A 14583-nucleotide genomic window follows, 5' to 3' on the forward strand; every position below is an offset into this window, starting at 1 on the left:
CACATCGACGGCAAATGCCGTTGAATTTTTGACTCTTTCGCATGCCTTCGCTCTGTTTGGAAAAACGCTTGACTATCAATTGGCATCGAACGCGAGTTCTTCGTATAACAAAATAGTACACCTATATACAACAGTTGCCTCCGAAGCTATCATGATGAGATCAGACTCATTCCTCCCCTCACAAACAACACAAAATCCATTCCAATCCAATCAAGAAAGGATATTCGTCAGAATCAAGCGAAAGAGAAACGATGCCGCCCTGGATTGTCTCGTATTGGATGGAGAATTACCTGCTGTCGATGATCCTCCCTTGCCCAATACTCCCAAGAGACTGAAAACCAGTGCATCAAGTATGTTTCAGAAAAATATCAATAGCTGTGGATCTCTACTAACAAGCATCCGTCTGTTGTGTAGGAACAAACTCGGGTCATATATTCTTATTGGCTGAAACTGTTGGTGCTTCTTCTGAGCCTCATCATGCTCCACAAGGACGTCCCTTACATGTCTTGAACAAAACCATACAACCACAGTCTCTAGTCCCAGATAAACCACCTATAAACAAGTTGCGACGAAAATTAGATCAGTATCTGGTTGGTGGTGATGGTGCACAATCACATCAGGTAAGGCAGACAAGTCTCATCTAAGGGAACAAGTTTTGCTCACATTCTTTTGGTTAGTTTGTGTATGAGGAGCCAATGGTAGATGAACCTACAAAGGATCTGCCATCGGAAGCCCTTCGAATGCTCGTCAAGTCTCTGAATACGTCATTATCTAGTATGAACTTTGATGTTTGGAAACGCTCTACGCTTACATAGAACTGATTGTTCGCTTTACTCTAGTACGGGATGATGTCAAAGACGATGAAGACGAGGAAGAGGTAGAAGACGATGATTACGTCCATGACATCTATTACCTTGACCCACAACTATATATGCCAACTGGAACCAACATTGGATTTCTGTAAGACAGTAACTTTAAACACGTCCAATAAGCAAAGACTGACGTGTTAATCTCAATTGAACAGGAGCAAAGTTCTGCCTGAATATGATGCATCAGAAGATGAAGATGACGAAGAATATTACATAGACGACGATGATTCGAACGCCGAAGATCGACCTGAAAACGATTACCCAGATGATGATGACGGTAGAGAGCTTGATAGTGAAGGAGAATTTGTAGATAATGAATCTGGTAGTGATGACGATGAGGAAGGTGGCCGCTGCCGTGATGGTGATGACTGGTGATGACAGATTTTGAAAATGACTGGTAATGGCAGTGCTACGCGTTTCAACACTAAATTTAATGCATAATCTCATAATAAAGTAGCGATAGTAGCGTCAAGCTTCCCAAACGTTGTTTTGATCGCGGTTTTTGGATGACAACTACATTAGGAGTTGTGGTCGTTGTGGCACAACCCACACCCCACAATTATAAAAAAAATTGCGGTAGATTTTAACTGTACCTTTCCGTTAGCTCGTAAATGTCGCTGCCATGAGCTCTGCTTCGGGAACTGATGAGGAGATCGAGTCAATACCAAACAGGAACGGTTCTGGAGGAAGAACGAGAGAATTGCTAAATGTAATCGATAATCTAAGTAACAGATCTTCTTCAGGATCGTCTGAAACTGAAGCAACTGAAGTAGTCAAGCCCCGAGTCACCTTCAGGCCTAAACACATCGAAAGTGATCAAGTTCGAATAGTGGTAACTCCATCTGCCAACTCGGCCCACAGTTCTCCTCCTCAAATCGACGCAACCCCATCTAATTTACCATCTAGTATACCATCTACACCGTATTTACAGGTAACTGCTTCAAGTCCTGAAGATGGTGATGTTGCAAACAACCACATAGCGCCGACAGTTGATGAAGGGTCACAAACTAGATCTCTGAAGCCCAGAGTACAACGACATGTATCGTCTCGTCATGTAGACGATCTGAAGACTCTAGCTGCACCTGGCTTGCCACTGGATCGTTATCCATCTATGGCTCTTGCATCTACGGACGGAACCGCTACAAATTTGTTAGATAATGTAGCTAAATCTTCACTTCGTGATCGCCACAAGAAGACTCGCATCTTGGTACGATTATCATGTCTTTTGTTGGAAGTGTGCTGAGCTGTCGCTTATTCGATGCTTGGACGTCATGACTGAGACACTAACAAAGCTTCTCTGTTCTTGTATGATGCAGATGAGAAGCTTGGATCCAGAGGCTGAAGAAGTCAAGGCGATTGCAAACTCTGGCATTCGTATTGGATCATATAGTATTTTGAGTCAAGAAGTCAGGAGCTACAATCTCATCCGAAGAGCATACCGCATCAAAAGAGCTGCTATTAGGCAAAGTGAATCAATTGGTCTACTTTTGACTTTTTGGCTCTTTATTACGGATCTTACAGGGATTAAGCAGAGGGTGTTGTCGTTTCTGACTTCAACGCAAAGAGTCGTGCTTTTCGTAGGTTTATCAATGCATGCGATCTCGACACACCTGTTCTGTACTCACATCTCTCTAAAGTATATCACTGATCTTCTAGTGGATGTCCTGTTCTGCATTTTGTATCTCGTCGAACTCCAATTTCTTTATAGTTTTCCTGTCACTCAAGAACCAAGGTGAGCTTGGACCCATTTGTCGTTGAATTTCAAATGCCGAAGGCTTACATCTGTATAATTTACTAGGTGGCTTTACACAAGTCGACCTAAAGCTGTTTTCTTGGTGGGATTCGGTATATCCTGCTACATGCTCGTCTCGTCCTTCTTTCGAATCATTCTGGTAAGTCCATGTTCCATCTCGATTGTCGCTCCATATCAAACTCACAAAGTTACTTTAAATATTCAGGCTGATAGACGAGTTGCTGCCATATTCTCATGGACCTCGTTTGTGGATTGTCTCGTTTGCATTCCTTTCGTTGTTTTATACTGTGTGCCGGGCGGAGACATATACTGTAGGTGTTTGACACCCCATGTAGCACAATATCGGTTCCCGATAGCTATTGGTCTAATCAAAGGCTTTCCTAGATATTCCGTATTTCCTTCGGTCTGTACTAGTGGTTTCTCGTTTGAGGCGACTGCTCAGAACCGGGACATGGCTTGGATTTAGCATGAGTGCCATCAGAGAAAGAGTCGCTGCCCTAGTTGCCAGTATTATCATCTTGATTTACCTTGGAATGTGTTTCTTCAATTACTTTGAGGTATGCCTTCTTTAGATTGCTCACATTTTCGGTCAGGTGATGGAAATCTCAAAATAAAACCTTGAACCGTCTTCTAGTACTCTTTCGGCACAGACTTTGACCATTTGGACATCTCGAGTACGCTTTACTATATTGTCGTCACGATATCTACTGTAGGATATGGCGACATTAATCCCAAAACTATACCTGGACGGTGGGTGATTGTTATCTCTCTTGCCACTCTACATGAGCTTGCTGTTTGTTTGAGAGAATGATTTGTTTGACACAAAAAACGCCAATTTGTAGTTGGGTGGTGATTTGGCTCATTATTATCTCACTTGCCGTTCTACCTGGACTTGTTTCATCGCTCGTTGAAGCTCTGAACGTGAGTTTTAAAAATGTTTTGTAGCGAGAATGACTTGTTTGAGACTGACGCAGAAACACAGAGGCAAAAAGCTGGCAGAGGCTCGTTTCAAAAGTCTCATTTTCCTCATGTGGTAATGGTTGGAGTCTACGACAACGCAAGTCGCGTCAAAGACGTCTTGACATCATTCTACGAGAGGGTATGTCTCACATGTCAACTAGCGACCCAAGATTTATGTCTCTTTTTCAATCTAGCAAGAAGCTAAATACCGAATCGTATTTTTGAGCCGAAAAGAACCATCACCAACAACCCTAGTGTTGCTGGGAGATGCAGAATATAAAGAAAAGGTTACGTTCTTGGTCGGCAAGGCTCTAGACGTATACGATATGAAACGTGCAGAAGTGCAATCGGCTTCTGCTGTATTCATAGTGGGAGACAGATTCGCTAGAGATCCTGTCGAAGAAGACAATCACAATTGTCTCCGGTTGTGGGCCTTTGATGATTATAGCAGCTCAACTGACTTGTACATCTCTAATCTGGTGCCAGAGACTGAAAGTTACCAGAGCAGAAGCGCAACTCAGTCTCTCTGTGTTGACGATATCAAGCAGATTTTGCTTGCCTACAACGCAATATATAGAGGATCAGCTACACTATTGCTGAATCTTGTGCATCAGTCCGAGCCGCATTCATCGTATGAAGAGCCGTGGAAAGTACAGTACGGAGGCGAGTTATGATGTGCTGTTTTGGTCTTCAGAATGAACTAATTGAAAAATTGTTCAAAAACAGACGGCCATGGCAATGAAATCTATACTGCTGTTGTTCATCCTGTATTCGTGAATCAGACCTTCGCGAAAGTCTCATGGGTAAGCGCGAAGCTATGGTTGGTCTTGAAGGCTCGCCCTCTTTGCACCACTTCGTCTCATATTTCGTCCCATACGTAGTACCTCTTTCGTGAATTCCAAATCATCCTCTTTGCCGTGCTGACATGGGTGCCATTAAAACGAACTCACCACATTCTATTAAACCCCGGAAATTCGTATATCCTAAAGGAGAACGACAAGTGCATACTTATAGCTCAGTCGCCACATGATTTCAAGGATATGGAGAAGCTCGATGCGTCTCAATTCGTCGAGTCATTGACAGAAGACGAAATCAGTGCACCTGAATTGCCAAGGGCCTCTGTTACTAGAAGAAGTGGTTATTACAACAATAGTGTTTATACCAACAACACGACGTTTCCGCGGTTCCAAGAGGATAAAATCATCACAGGACAACCAGAACCACCGTATATCGATGCTAAGGTCCCCATTTGTCACATGTTGAGGAATCCTACATCACATTTAAAGGATGTTGTCTTTGAAGATTGTTTTGATCTGGAGAACCACTTTCTGGTTACTACTAATCATTTCAATCTGTTTCGGTTTGTTTGCACTTTGAGGTAAGATGCCGTCCGTTTGCAGAGTGTACTTTCTCGACTCGGCAATGATTTTTGTCGGAATGAATTTGTCAATCTGGAAGCATCATCATATTACACTGACGCATCTTTGTACGACTGCTCTGTTTCTAGATCGGCTCAATTAGAAGAGGATGAGACTCGAACCATAGTGTTTCTATGTCCTCGGCTTCCCACTCACGATGAGTTTACGACACTGTGCCAGTTTCCAAATGTATATTTTGTATGTGGTGATCCGTCCAAGAAGAAGGACTTATTGCGAGGTGGTCTTGTAGGAGCAGATAAGGTACAGTCGAAGCAAAAGAAGAGAGAGCCAGTTTCCCCTTGTGTATTTTGTCTGTGGTTGTCCTTCTTAACATAAGGACTTGCTGAGAGCTTGGTCTTGGAAGAGCTGACGGTTTCTGCCCCTTTCTTGGCTTAGGTCATCATCTTGTACAGTATAGTAGGCACAGAAGATGACTTTAGTGACTCGAAACCAATAATGATAAGTCATTTGATATATGGTAAGACTGAAGCTCGGGTTTTCTGGACGAACTTTTGTCGCTGAATTTCTTGCCCTCTCATTCTCTAGGAATGTTTCCTGAACACGAGCGGAAATACGTGATTGTTGAACTTCGTAAGTTTGTTCTGATCTAAATGTTGAAAGCCATCCGCGACTTCTGATCCTATTTTTGCTATTTTCCTCAGAGAAGCGCTCACATATCAAGTTTCTTCGCCCAACTGCCAAACGAAGTCTGACTATGTCTAAACGGGAGAGAAAAGCACATTCAAACCAAGGTGTGGAAGAAGGGGATCTCGCAGGCGAGCACCTTTATACTCCTATGTTCGCAGCTGGGCGAGTGGTATGTGCTCCGATGCTGGATTCTAGTGAGTCAAGTCTTTTGTGTCGTTTTCAAGTGGTCGAAGAGCTGTAAACTTAGACTAACTGCTTACTATTATGTAGTCTTGTATCAAACATTTCATAATTCAGTTGTGCTGGATATATTTAAGAGGCTTTGTGGTGTGAGATACAAGAGAGATATAGAGCTGGATCGCGAACTGAATGCCAATCCATCATATCTCAGGTTAGTTTACACCTAATCTGTGGTTTGAGGTGAAAGACCGTGTGATACTGACCTTCACCCGTTCCACTGCACTCTTAGTTATATTGATACTCCAGACGAATTTGCTGGTCGACCATTCAGAGATCTGTACCGAGAACTGGCACTGAAGCACAGTGTCATCCCATTGGGTATCCTTCGAGATAACTACGATCCAGAGCTTGGAAATCGGCTACCATTCACATATACGAATCCAATGGCCTCCCTACTTCTCAAGAGCAGTGATTTGGTGTTTGCATTGATGCCATTGGGTGGTGGGGTCGACTTTGAATTCTCAAAGACCGCTTAATAGCTATTTAGACGGTGCTGCCAAGTACAACGTCACGGTTGTCTCCTCATGAACGCCAACAGCTGTAACATAGATTCAATAGTAGTACATAGTAGATTCAATATTTAAACTTGATTTAAACACGTATAAATGCTGCAAAATATGTTTGAACTATCCTGACATTGCTGGGATCCTGGTTCTCGTGGTGCAGTGTAATAATTTTAAACTTGCACATTCGCAGTTGACAAGCCGAGTTTTGGAGTGAGGGTCATTCAGTATGGCAGGATTGAAACTATCACCGGCAAAAGACAATGCCCTCGAATTTGATGATCTTTCAATCCAGGTCATTCCTGTCCGAGGAGAAAGAATCTTTTCTAACGCTGTACACAATAATGGGGGCCAAGATGATCTCGAGGTGGAACTATCCCGACTGGAACGTGAATTATCGGTTGACATGTTAGAACTATCGTTCGTGGAGAAGCCGTCTCAGCTTCAACAGCCGCAACAACACCAACATCAGCAGCACCGTTTGAAATCATTCGCGGGGCAACCAATACCCATGCCGAATACAAATGCCAGTAACAATCATAATGATGAATCTGGATTTAGTTTCTCGTTTGATGTCCTTGGTGGTGGTGGCAACAACAATGCAGGAATAGAGAATAGTCAGACTGGTAGAAGGTTATCATCAGCGTCTTTTAGAAGGGAGTCACAGCCTAATGCCATACAGAGTAGTCCGATACCTATTGATGAAACGTTGCGGAAACGTTTTGATCAGTTGTTGAATCGAGAACTGGAACGAACCGATTCTATTCTGGTATGGGAGAGGCATCATTTTGATACTCTATTGGCAACTGACCCTCTATCTTATAATTGTTAGCAACGATCTGCTGGATCCATATCGCATGATGACTATGCTGATGTACATACAGATCTTGAGACAGATCTACATAGCTCATCATCCGCATATTTCACTCAACCAGCAACTCAACGGCCATCCGTAGCTTCAAAGCAGCACGGTATCACATCAGTCTCGCCGCCAACAGATGCAAGTCCGCGTGCCCAACCACCACCAAATCCATCAAAACCACCAACCATTCCAAATCCCGTTGATTATAACAACACTAGTAGCAGCAATATTAGAAAGCCTCCCGTTGACGTATCGGCTATATATGAGAACCTGCCCGTGATGTCGTCGGCCTCTAAAATCTTTGACAGATCTATGAGTCGTATAGTTGATAATAGTCGGCCATTGTCTACGGTAGAGCCATCGATTTTGGGTGAAGAGTCGAGTTTGGGAGTGGGTGAGAAACTCCATCAAGATACTAGCAATTTCTTGGATACTCAGCATCGTCCTATTGGGAATTTGCCTGAAGATCACAGCAGTCGAGGTATGATTGACTGCGTAGGTGTTTTTTTCTTCGCTTTGGGCTAAAATGAGACCCGTTTCTGTTGCCCATAGCTGTTATCTCTGCTTTAAGAACTTTACAAGAAAAGATTGCCCAGTTGGAAAAAGAAAAAATGGCAGCCAAATCACGGCTAGCGGAATTGGAACGAGAATTGAATCGAAATCGTGAAGACGATGGTTTGCCAAATAGAGATAGTGGAGCTCGTGAACGAGAATCAGCCAAGGCTGACATTTTGTTGGAAAAGATTAGTGAGTGCAAGATAATTATATCAACTGCCCTGGTTACGTACGCCCAGATGCTGACAACATCACTTTCAAAACCGTTAGAATTAGAAAATATGCTGGCTTCTTCAAAATCTCAAGCCAATCTACTCGAACGTCAACTAGAGTATTCGAGAAAGATGGCACAGAGTGCAGCATCTGAGCGAGATGAAGCACTACAAAACTTGGAACATATACGACGTGAAGTTGCAATTTTACGTGCCACGGCATTACGGAATGCTGGCGCTGCCGTAGTATCTGCTTCCACCGCCACGTCGCCTACAAGACCCACACAGCCTAGTAGACGAGTAGAAGTATCAGAGCATGGAGATATGCCAAGACATCCTTCTCGACGAGTCTTTGCAGAGAGTGCAGGTACCGCCGCCGCCACTTTGGCTACCAGTGCTGACGATTTGAGCTTTTTGCAAAAGGAGGACGTTGATCTTCTGAGAACTGAGATTGATGAAGCTCGTAGTAGGATGTCGTCTGTAGTGTCTGTAAGCCTTGTGTTTGATTTGATGCGTTTGGCAGAAAGTGACCTTTGTCCCTAACTCAAATCAATGATTTTGTAGGTGGACGATGAAGAAAAGTTGAAGCAGATTTTGCTGGAGAAGGCTCTCAGGAGATCACGCAAGGTTGCAGCAGATCCATCAAAGAAGCGTGTATGTGTTACTGAAGAATACCTTCAAGTCATTGTCTTGAAATCGCATTGATAAGTCCAATGCGTCTCGTAGAAGAAACCTAAAACTGAAGACTTGCCTACAAGACCTGCTTTGCCAAAATCCACAGTTTCCAACGCCGCCGAACGACAAGTTCCTACGTGGAGGAAGGTTGAGTCTAGACCGGCAGCAACATCAGCAAAGTCGGTAGTGAATCCGATTGTTCAAAAACAACGACCTTCTGTTGAAGAAGCCACAAGCCATGATGAAGCTGTTGTGGGAGCAGCAGCTTCCAAAAAGTCCTCGAGGGATTTGCCATTCATCAGTGGAACGGTGAGTTGGACCTAGAAAATCAGCCAGTGTTTCGAAGTATTGTTCTCATGCGCGTGGTTTTGACTTGTCCATAGTCTGTCACAAAATCCTACTCTGTCACGGCCAATTTGCAGAAAGTTTACTCGATGCTGAAGAATCATAATCCTCAACTATGCTCCGTGTGTCGTCAGAAGCGTAGGCATGCTGAATCTCCTCCTAAACCAAGAGGTATTGCACAACTGTGAGTATTTTTGGTCATATCGCAAGACATCTGACTTTGAAGCAATCGAATAGGACGAAATGAAACTGGCAGAACGTATGAGCCAATAGAGACAATAGAACGAGAAAATGATTTAGTAAAGGTATTGAGTCTTTTAGAGGATGAGTTTCTTCACCTCAAAATGTAAGTCCATCTGAACTAGTATCAATATTGGTCTCCAAAAGAAAGAGCATTTACATTTCTCTTCTCCGTACTTCTAGTGTTTATCAAGACCTGGTTGCCCGTTACGAAGATGCTGCCGAATCAACTGGTCGGCCTCATCTCTCTGCTTCGGCAAATAGTAACGAGTCGAACCGCATGTTGAGGTCATTGGGTGATGAGTTGCGTGACATTATTCAGAGTATGGAGATCAAGGTGTGTCCTTAGATTCGGGACAATGAAGTTTTCTCGTTGTTCTTGAAAAAAGTCTCATCCCTTTAACTTGGCTTTACTGTAGGGCGACCAAATCTCGATCTTGCGTGAGATTGTGAGCGCTACGACTTTGGCTAGATCTATGCAATCGGAGGCAGCTGATGACGCCCGAGTTGCGCATCATCTCCACCATCCTCATGTTGAGCATGATCGTTCAAGGTCTAGAAGACGTGACGACAAGATCCCGTTTCCCAGAATGAGATCTAAGTCTCAACCGCCTGTGGAAGGTGGGGATGCAGCTGAGAGACGAATTAGAAGTCGATCTGTAGATAAGGGCTCTCACCTGGCGAACTTGGGCCTATTGAAAAGCTCGATGAAGGTTCAATCTTCGTTGGCTTGAAGCGACTATACTGACAATATGTAGATTTCTTAGAACCGAAATATATGGTGTGAACTATTGTTGTGCGCTGCAGTGGGATGAACTGTTACGGAAGTCAGGTTGATCTCTCTCGGACATTGATAGTGTGGTTTTGTGAGTACTAGAACTAGCAGTGAGGGAGTATATAGAGCGAGATCAAACCAGTCGGCACAGTCGACACTGACGAAATTCGGCGTTTTGAAGCGTGACGTGACACAACCAAGGGAACAAGCTTTTTACGCAGTCCTCTAGTTTTCATGAAGACTCGCAATAATGGAGAGCAAAGGAGACACTTTACCTGTTCCGAAGCAGGATGGTCACACTCTTAGTCTGACCAGAGCAAGTAATGACGAAATGGGACAGAATCGGCCAAGTTTTGATTTGGGTCAAACTGCGATCACTTTACCCAACGAGAGTAACGATGAACAAGGAGATCTGTCACTGCGGAGACTATCATTCGATGCCACCATCCCTGTATCTATAGTTCCTACGCCCTCGCCCTTGAAGAACGACCTGAAGCAAGATCATGGAAATCACATACCCATTAACGCAATTGAATGGAGCAGACGAAAGAAGATGATGTCTGTGGCTGGGATTACCCTTGTTGGATTCTTGGGTCCATTCAGCAGTAGCAGCTTTCTGCCCACTATACTCACAATAGAGCGAGACTTGAACTGTTCGGCCGAGTGTAAGTTTCGTTGCTGGCATCCAAGATGATCAAGGACGCTAAATGGGTCATTTTAGTGGTTAACATATCCATTGGGACGTACATTTTCGCTCTGGGGGCCGCCGTAAGTTTCAATCTCTTCCGTCGTTTTCAATATACTGGTACCAATACTATTTCTATGATAGCCACTGTTTCTTGGGCCATTGTCTGAACGAATTGGTCGGAGACCTGTCTATATATACACTGTGTTTGTAAGAGGAATCAAACTTGCAGAACAGCCTGCGTTATGCACTAACGCATTCAATTCTAGGCATATGTTCTATTGGCTGTTGCAATAGGGTTTAGTCCTAATATCGAGACGATCATCATACTTCGGATACTGCAGTAAGTGGACTGGGTCGGTTTAAAATGACATTGTTAAAACCACGACGTGTCTGTATAGAGGATGTGCTGCAAGTGCCGTACAAGGTAGCCAATTCTCACAATCTTTCCTGTTTTGACTGCGTCTCATGCACCGTCACTAACATCCAATCACCATCGTACAAGGTGTGGGTGGAGGTTCAGTTGCTGATATCTTTTCTATTGCCGAACGAGGCGTTGGGTAAGCGCGAATACAATGTCGCTCTGAGCAGTTTAGAGTGCTAATACATTGGTGGCCTTAGGTTTGGATTGCTCGGAATAGGGGTAAGCTCAATTGCGGTTTACAAAGATTCGCCGACAAAAACTAATTGAATCGCATTCAGCCACTTATGGGTCCCGCAATAGTAAGCTTAATTGCGTAACAGCGCCGTTGGTTGCCACTGATACTAACTTGTTGTTTCGTCTTGCATCGTTAGGGTGCAGCTTTCGGTGGTCTTGTGGCATCAGCGTTGGGGTGGAGATGGGTGTCGTTCCTCCAAGGAGTTATTGGATTCTGCATACTTGTGTATGTCTACTTCTTGCTGCCAGAATCCTATAGCCCGAAAAGAACTCCCGATGGAAAACTGCCAAGATTCGAAGTCTTTTCGAGTTTCAAAGTTATGGCATGGCTAGTAGTACCCGTCTCGACAATTATCGGATCTGCTTCATTTGGTGTATACTACTTGCTCATAACGGTGTTTCCAAGTGTCATGCTCAAGCACTATAACTTTGGCAGCTCCCAAATTGGATTCGCATTACTCCCTTCGCCGGTTGGATCGCTGCTTAGCACATTTGTGTCTGGTCGATATGTTGATTGGTAGAGAGAACACATTCGAATCTTATAAAGACGAGACTACTCACGTACTCGCCAACATTACATAGGATTAGAAGAAGAAAGATTGCCCAACATCCAGAGCACCTATCGTACCCGGAATACCGTCTTTCGGCAATTTGGCCTGGACTCATTATCACACCAATAGGTTTATTGTGGTATGGCTTCGGTCTTAAATATGAGCTCAGTGCGGGATTTACCTTGGTTGGACTGGGTATCTTTGGATTTGGTTGGATATCATTGAACGTGGCATTGTCGTCGTATGCAGTGGACTCGGTGCCTGGCAAAGCAGCTTCTGTTAGTGCTGCTTCGAATTTCCTTCGATTCACTTTTGGGTAAGTGCAGTGACCATACGCCGCAGTTTGACTTTTTAAATAATGATCGCCTCTCCGGGTATGTCGTAGAACCATTACACCATTGTTTGCGACTCAACTGCATTCAGCTGTCGGGGACGATGATGGATACTTTATGATTGTTTGCGTCGCCATTTATTTGACGCTGAGCGTACCAAGTCTTGCGCTGTTGAGATTGTATGGGCCGAAATGGCGACCTCCTCAACTGCATGAGATTCAAAAAGAAAACTGAATGTCTTGTATTGTTGAACTTGTTCAACCATACGAGATTCACACGGAAAGGGAGAGAAAAAAGGGAGAGAAAATTGTAATGAAATGGATTGATCTGGTTGAAAATGGGCTGTCGCTTGAAAGTGACATAATAATTGCTTTTCTTAATTCTTCTATTTGAATCAAACAATACCACTCACTCACTTTGTATCTCTAATACAACTATACATTTTAAACTTGATAAATTACTTTGTACTTGCGACATTTCAACCCTATTTCAATCAAGTGAATCAACAACAGCGAATGGTAGAAGTGCTATTACGATCTTGACTCACAATGCGAGCATCCGCATCACCTCCACTCCAGAGCAACATAGCCGGCTTATGCCCCAAACTGAGTTCACCTTCATCTGCGGTCATACCTTCCAGGCCCTATGTCGAAACATTCAGCAAACGATTTGCAAACAATCCACACAGAAGGCCACACCTGTCCAGATATATCAGCCTCTTTGGCCACTTCAGCTTCAATCTTGTCATATAATTGCTTGACTTCCTTGTTTGCCAATTCCACCGAGCTCATTCGTGCCAATCTCGCAGCAGATATTTGCGAGTTGAGAAATGCGTATCGCAAGTCAGCATTCTGACGGAGATTGTAGGCTCGTGATCGAACAGACTCCTTGTATTGGGATTCGCCTAATGAATGGATTGAAGCTTCTAGTTCTGTTGCGAGATTGATGACTCGCCGATCTAATGAAACAGGTGTTTGGATAAGACTCTTTATTTAACTATTACTTTCAATAAGGAGCAAGGGGAGGCTACTTACCTGGCATGCGGCCTGCATTGTCTTCATTCAGAGCTTTAGCAAGCAAGTCTCGTGAACGAACACGCAAGTCTTCTGCTATCATTTTTGTTGCGGTTGAAAATCCAAACAGTGCCCGAATACTCAAGAATACCCGAAGAATAAGTGTAGGATGTATTCAAATGAAGCTTATACACACGGAATTATGACACAATGGTACATACATCAATGACACGTCACCAGAAGGCGCCCAACATTTGAACCATGATATTTTGGACAATCTATGTATTCCTATTACTATAGGGATAATTATTGATTAACTGGATTGATTCTTGGTGGTGTTGGTGGTCTAGATCTACTTGGATTCCGTGGTAGATTCGGTGTACTATGTTGCATTGATACACTAGATCTGGGATCTGCAAGACTGTGTGGATCAACATTGTGTGGTTGAGTCTGTGGCACCACGTCCTGAGTCTGCCCTCTCAGTCTTGACACACGTGAGAATCCTGCAGTGAAAAATGACGAACCATATGTTCTTATTGTCGTATACATTCGAGTCACCACTGTTGTCGCAGCGTTTCGGAGGCCTTGCTGAGAATCAGGCCTTTCGTTTGACTCTTGGTTTGAATCCTGGACTGGCATCAGAGTTGCAGCACTTGAAATGGTTGATGCAATCCAAGTGCTCTATGTGAAGGCACAGCATGTATTAGTTCAGAGTATACAACGGCGACATCATCAAGTTCGAGAATAGTACAATAATGCTGCTACTTACGCCGAATCCTCGTACTTGCGACATGTACAACATAAATACTACTGTCGCTTTCCTCAAAACGAGCTTATGAGATTCCGGCAAGGTGTTTAACACCACATCTTTTCCAGATGTCACCCAGACGCTCTAAAATCATTGAGAAACAGTCTGTGAGGATGGACTATATCTAACGGTTTGCAAAGAGCTTCTCTACGCACCCCATATTCCTTGATTCTCGACGCTGTTCCAAGTATGGCTTGTCGAGTGTTTGCGACAACAGTGGTGACTAATATAGCTTGAATCACCAATGGAGAAGTCATGGTGCCGACGGCGAGCTTGGTCACCACATTCGCTGACCACAAGACGCCAATCCCAGTCATTACGTACCCAAAGTTCTTCCTTGTTGGAATAGTCTTAATTACGCTCATAACCTGCACCTCAGCACTAGTTACTTGTTCCTGTGAAAGAATGGCAATGTTAATCCTTTGATGCAAGACATTTCGTAACTGATTGTACCAATACTTACAGGATTACGTCGGTCTAC

At 43.7% G+C, this 14583-nt stretch overlaps 3 protein-coding genes across 3 annotated transcripts; 2 read left to right on the forward strand and 1 right to left on the reverse strand.

Moving 5' to 3' along the window:
* Positions 1-1491: 1491 nt before the first annotated feature.
* SmJEL517_g00575 (uncharacterized protein) lies at positions 1492-6364 on the forward strand (the record flags this gene model as incomplete). The annotated part of the gene is made up of 17 exons (XM_031166504.1): positions 1492-2076; positions 2186-2336; positions 2526-2601; positions 2668-2761; positions 2828-2933; positions 3007-3179; positions 3257-3372; positions 3568-3721; positions 3777-4077; positions 4309-4385; positions 4464-4960; positions 5090-5261; positions 5397-5478; positions 5547-5591; positions 5663-5842; positions 5919-6039; positions 6118-6364. 17 exons carry the CDS (start codon positions 1492-1494, stop codon positions 6362-6364), a joined length of 3177 nt encoding a protein of 1058 aa, XP_031027575.1.
* A 256-nt stretch (positions 6365-6620) lies between these two features.
* Positions 6621-10014, forward strand: SmJEL517_g00576 (uncharacterized protein; the record flags this gene model as incomplete). Its single annotated transcript, XM_031166505.1, has 10 exons — positions 6621-7160; positions 7224-7734; positions 7806-8000; positions 8079-8509; positions 8585-8674; positions 8747-9004; positions 9079-9211; positions 9278-9386; positions 9464-9617; positions 9700-10014. 10 exons carry the CDS (start codon positions 6621-6623, stop codon positions 10012-10014), a joined length of 2736 nt encoding a protein of 911 aa, XP_031027574.1.
* A 2745-nt stretch (positions 10015-12759) lies between these two features.
* Positions 12760-13397, reverse strand: SmJEL517_g00577 (uncharacterized protein; the record flags this gene model as incomplete). The annotated part of the gene is made up of 4 exons (XM_031166506.1): positions 12760-12765; positions 12829-12924; positions 12980-13239; positions 13316-13397. The coding sequence occupies 4 exons, from the start codon at positions 13395-13397 to the stop codon at positions 12760-12762; spliced, it is 444 nt and encodes a 147-aa protein (XP_031027573.1).
* Between the last annotated feature and the right edge of the window lie 1186 nt (positions 13398-14583).

This window comes from Synchytrium microbalum (genome assembly GCF_006535985.1).
Source record: "Synchytrium microbalum strain JEL517 chromosome Unknown SmJEL517_scf0002, whole genome shotgun sequence".
NCBI lineage: Eukaryota > Fungi > Chytridiomycota > Chytridiomycetes > Synchytriales > Synchytriaceae > Synchytrium > Synchytrium microbalum.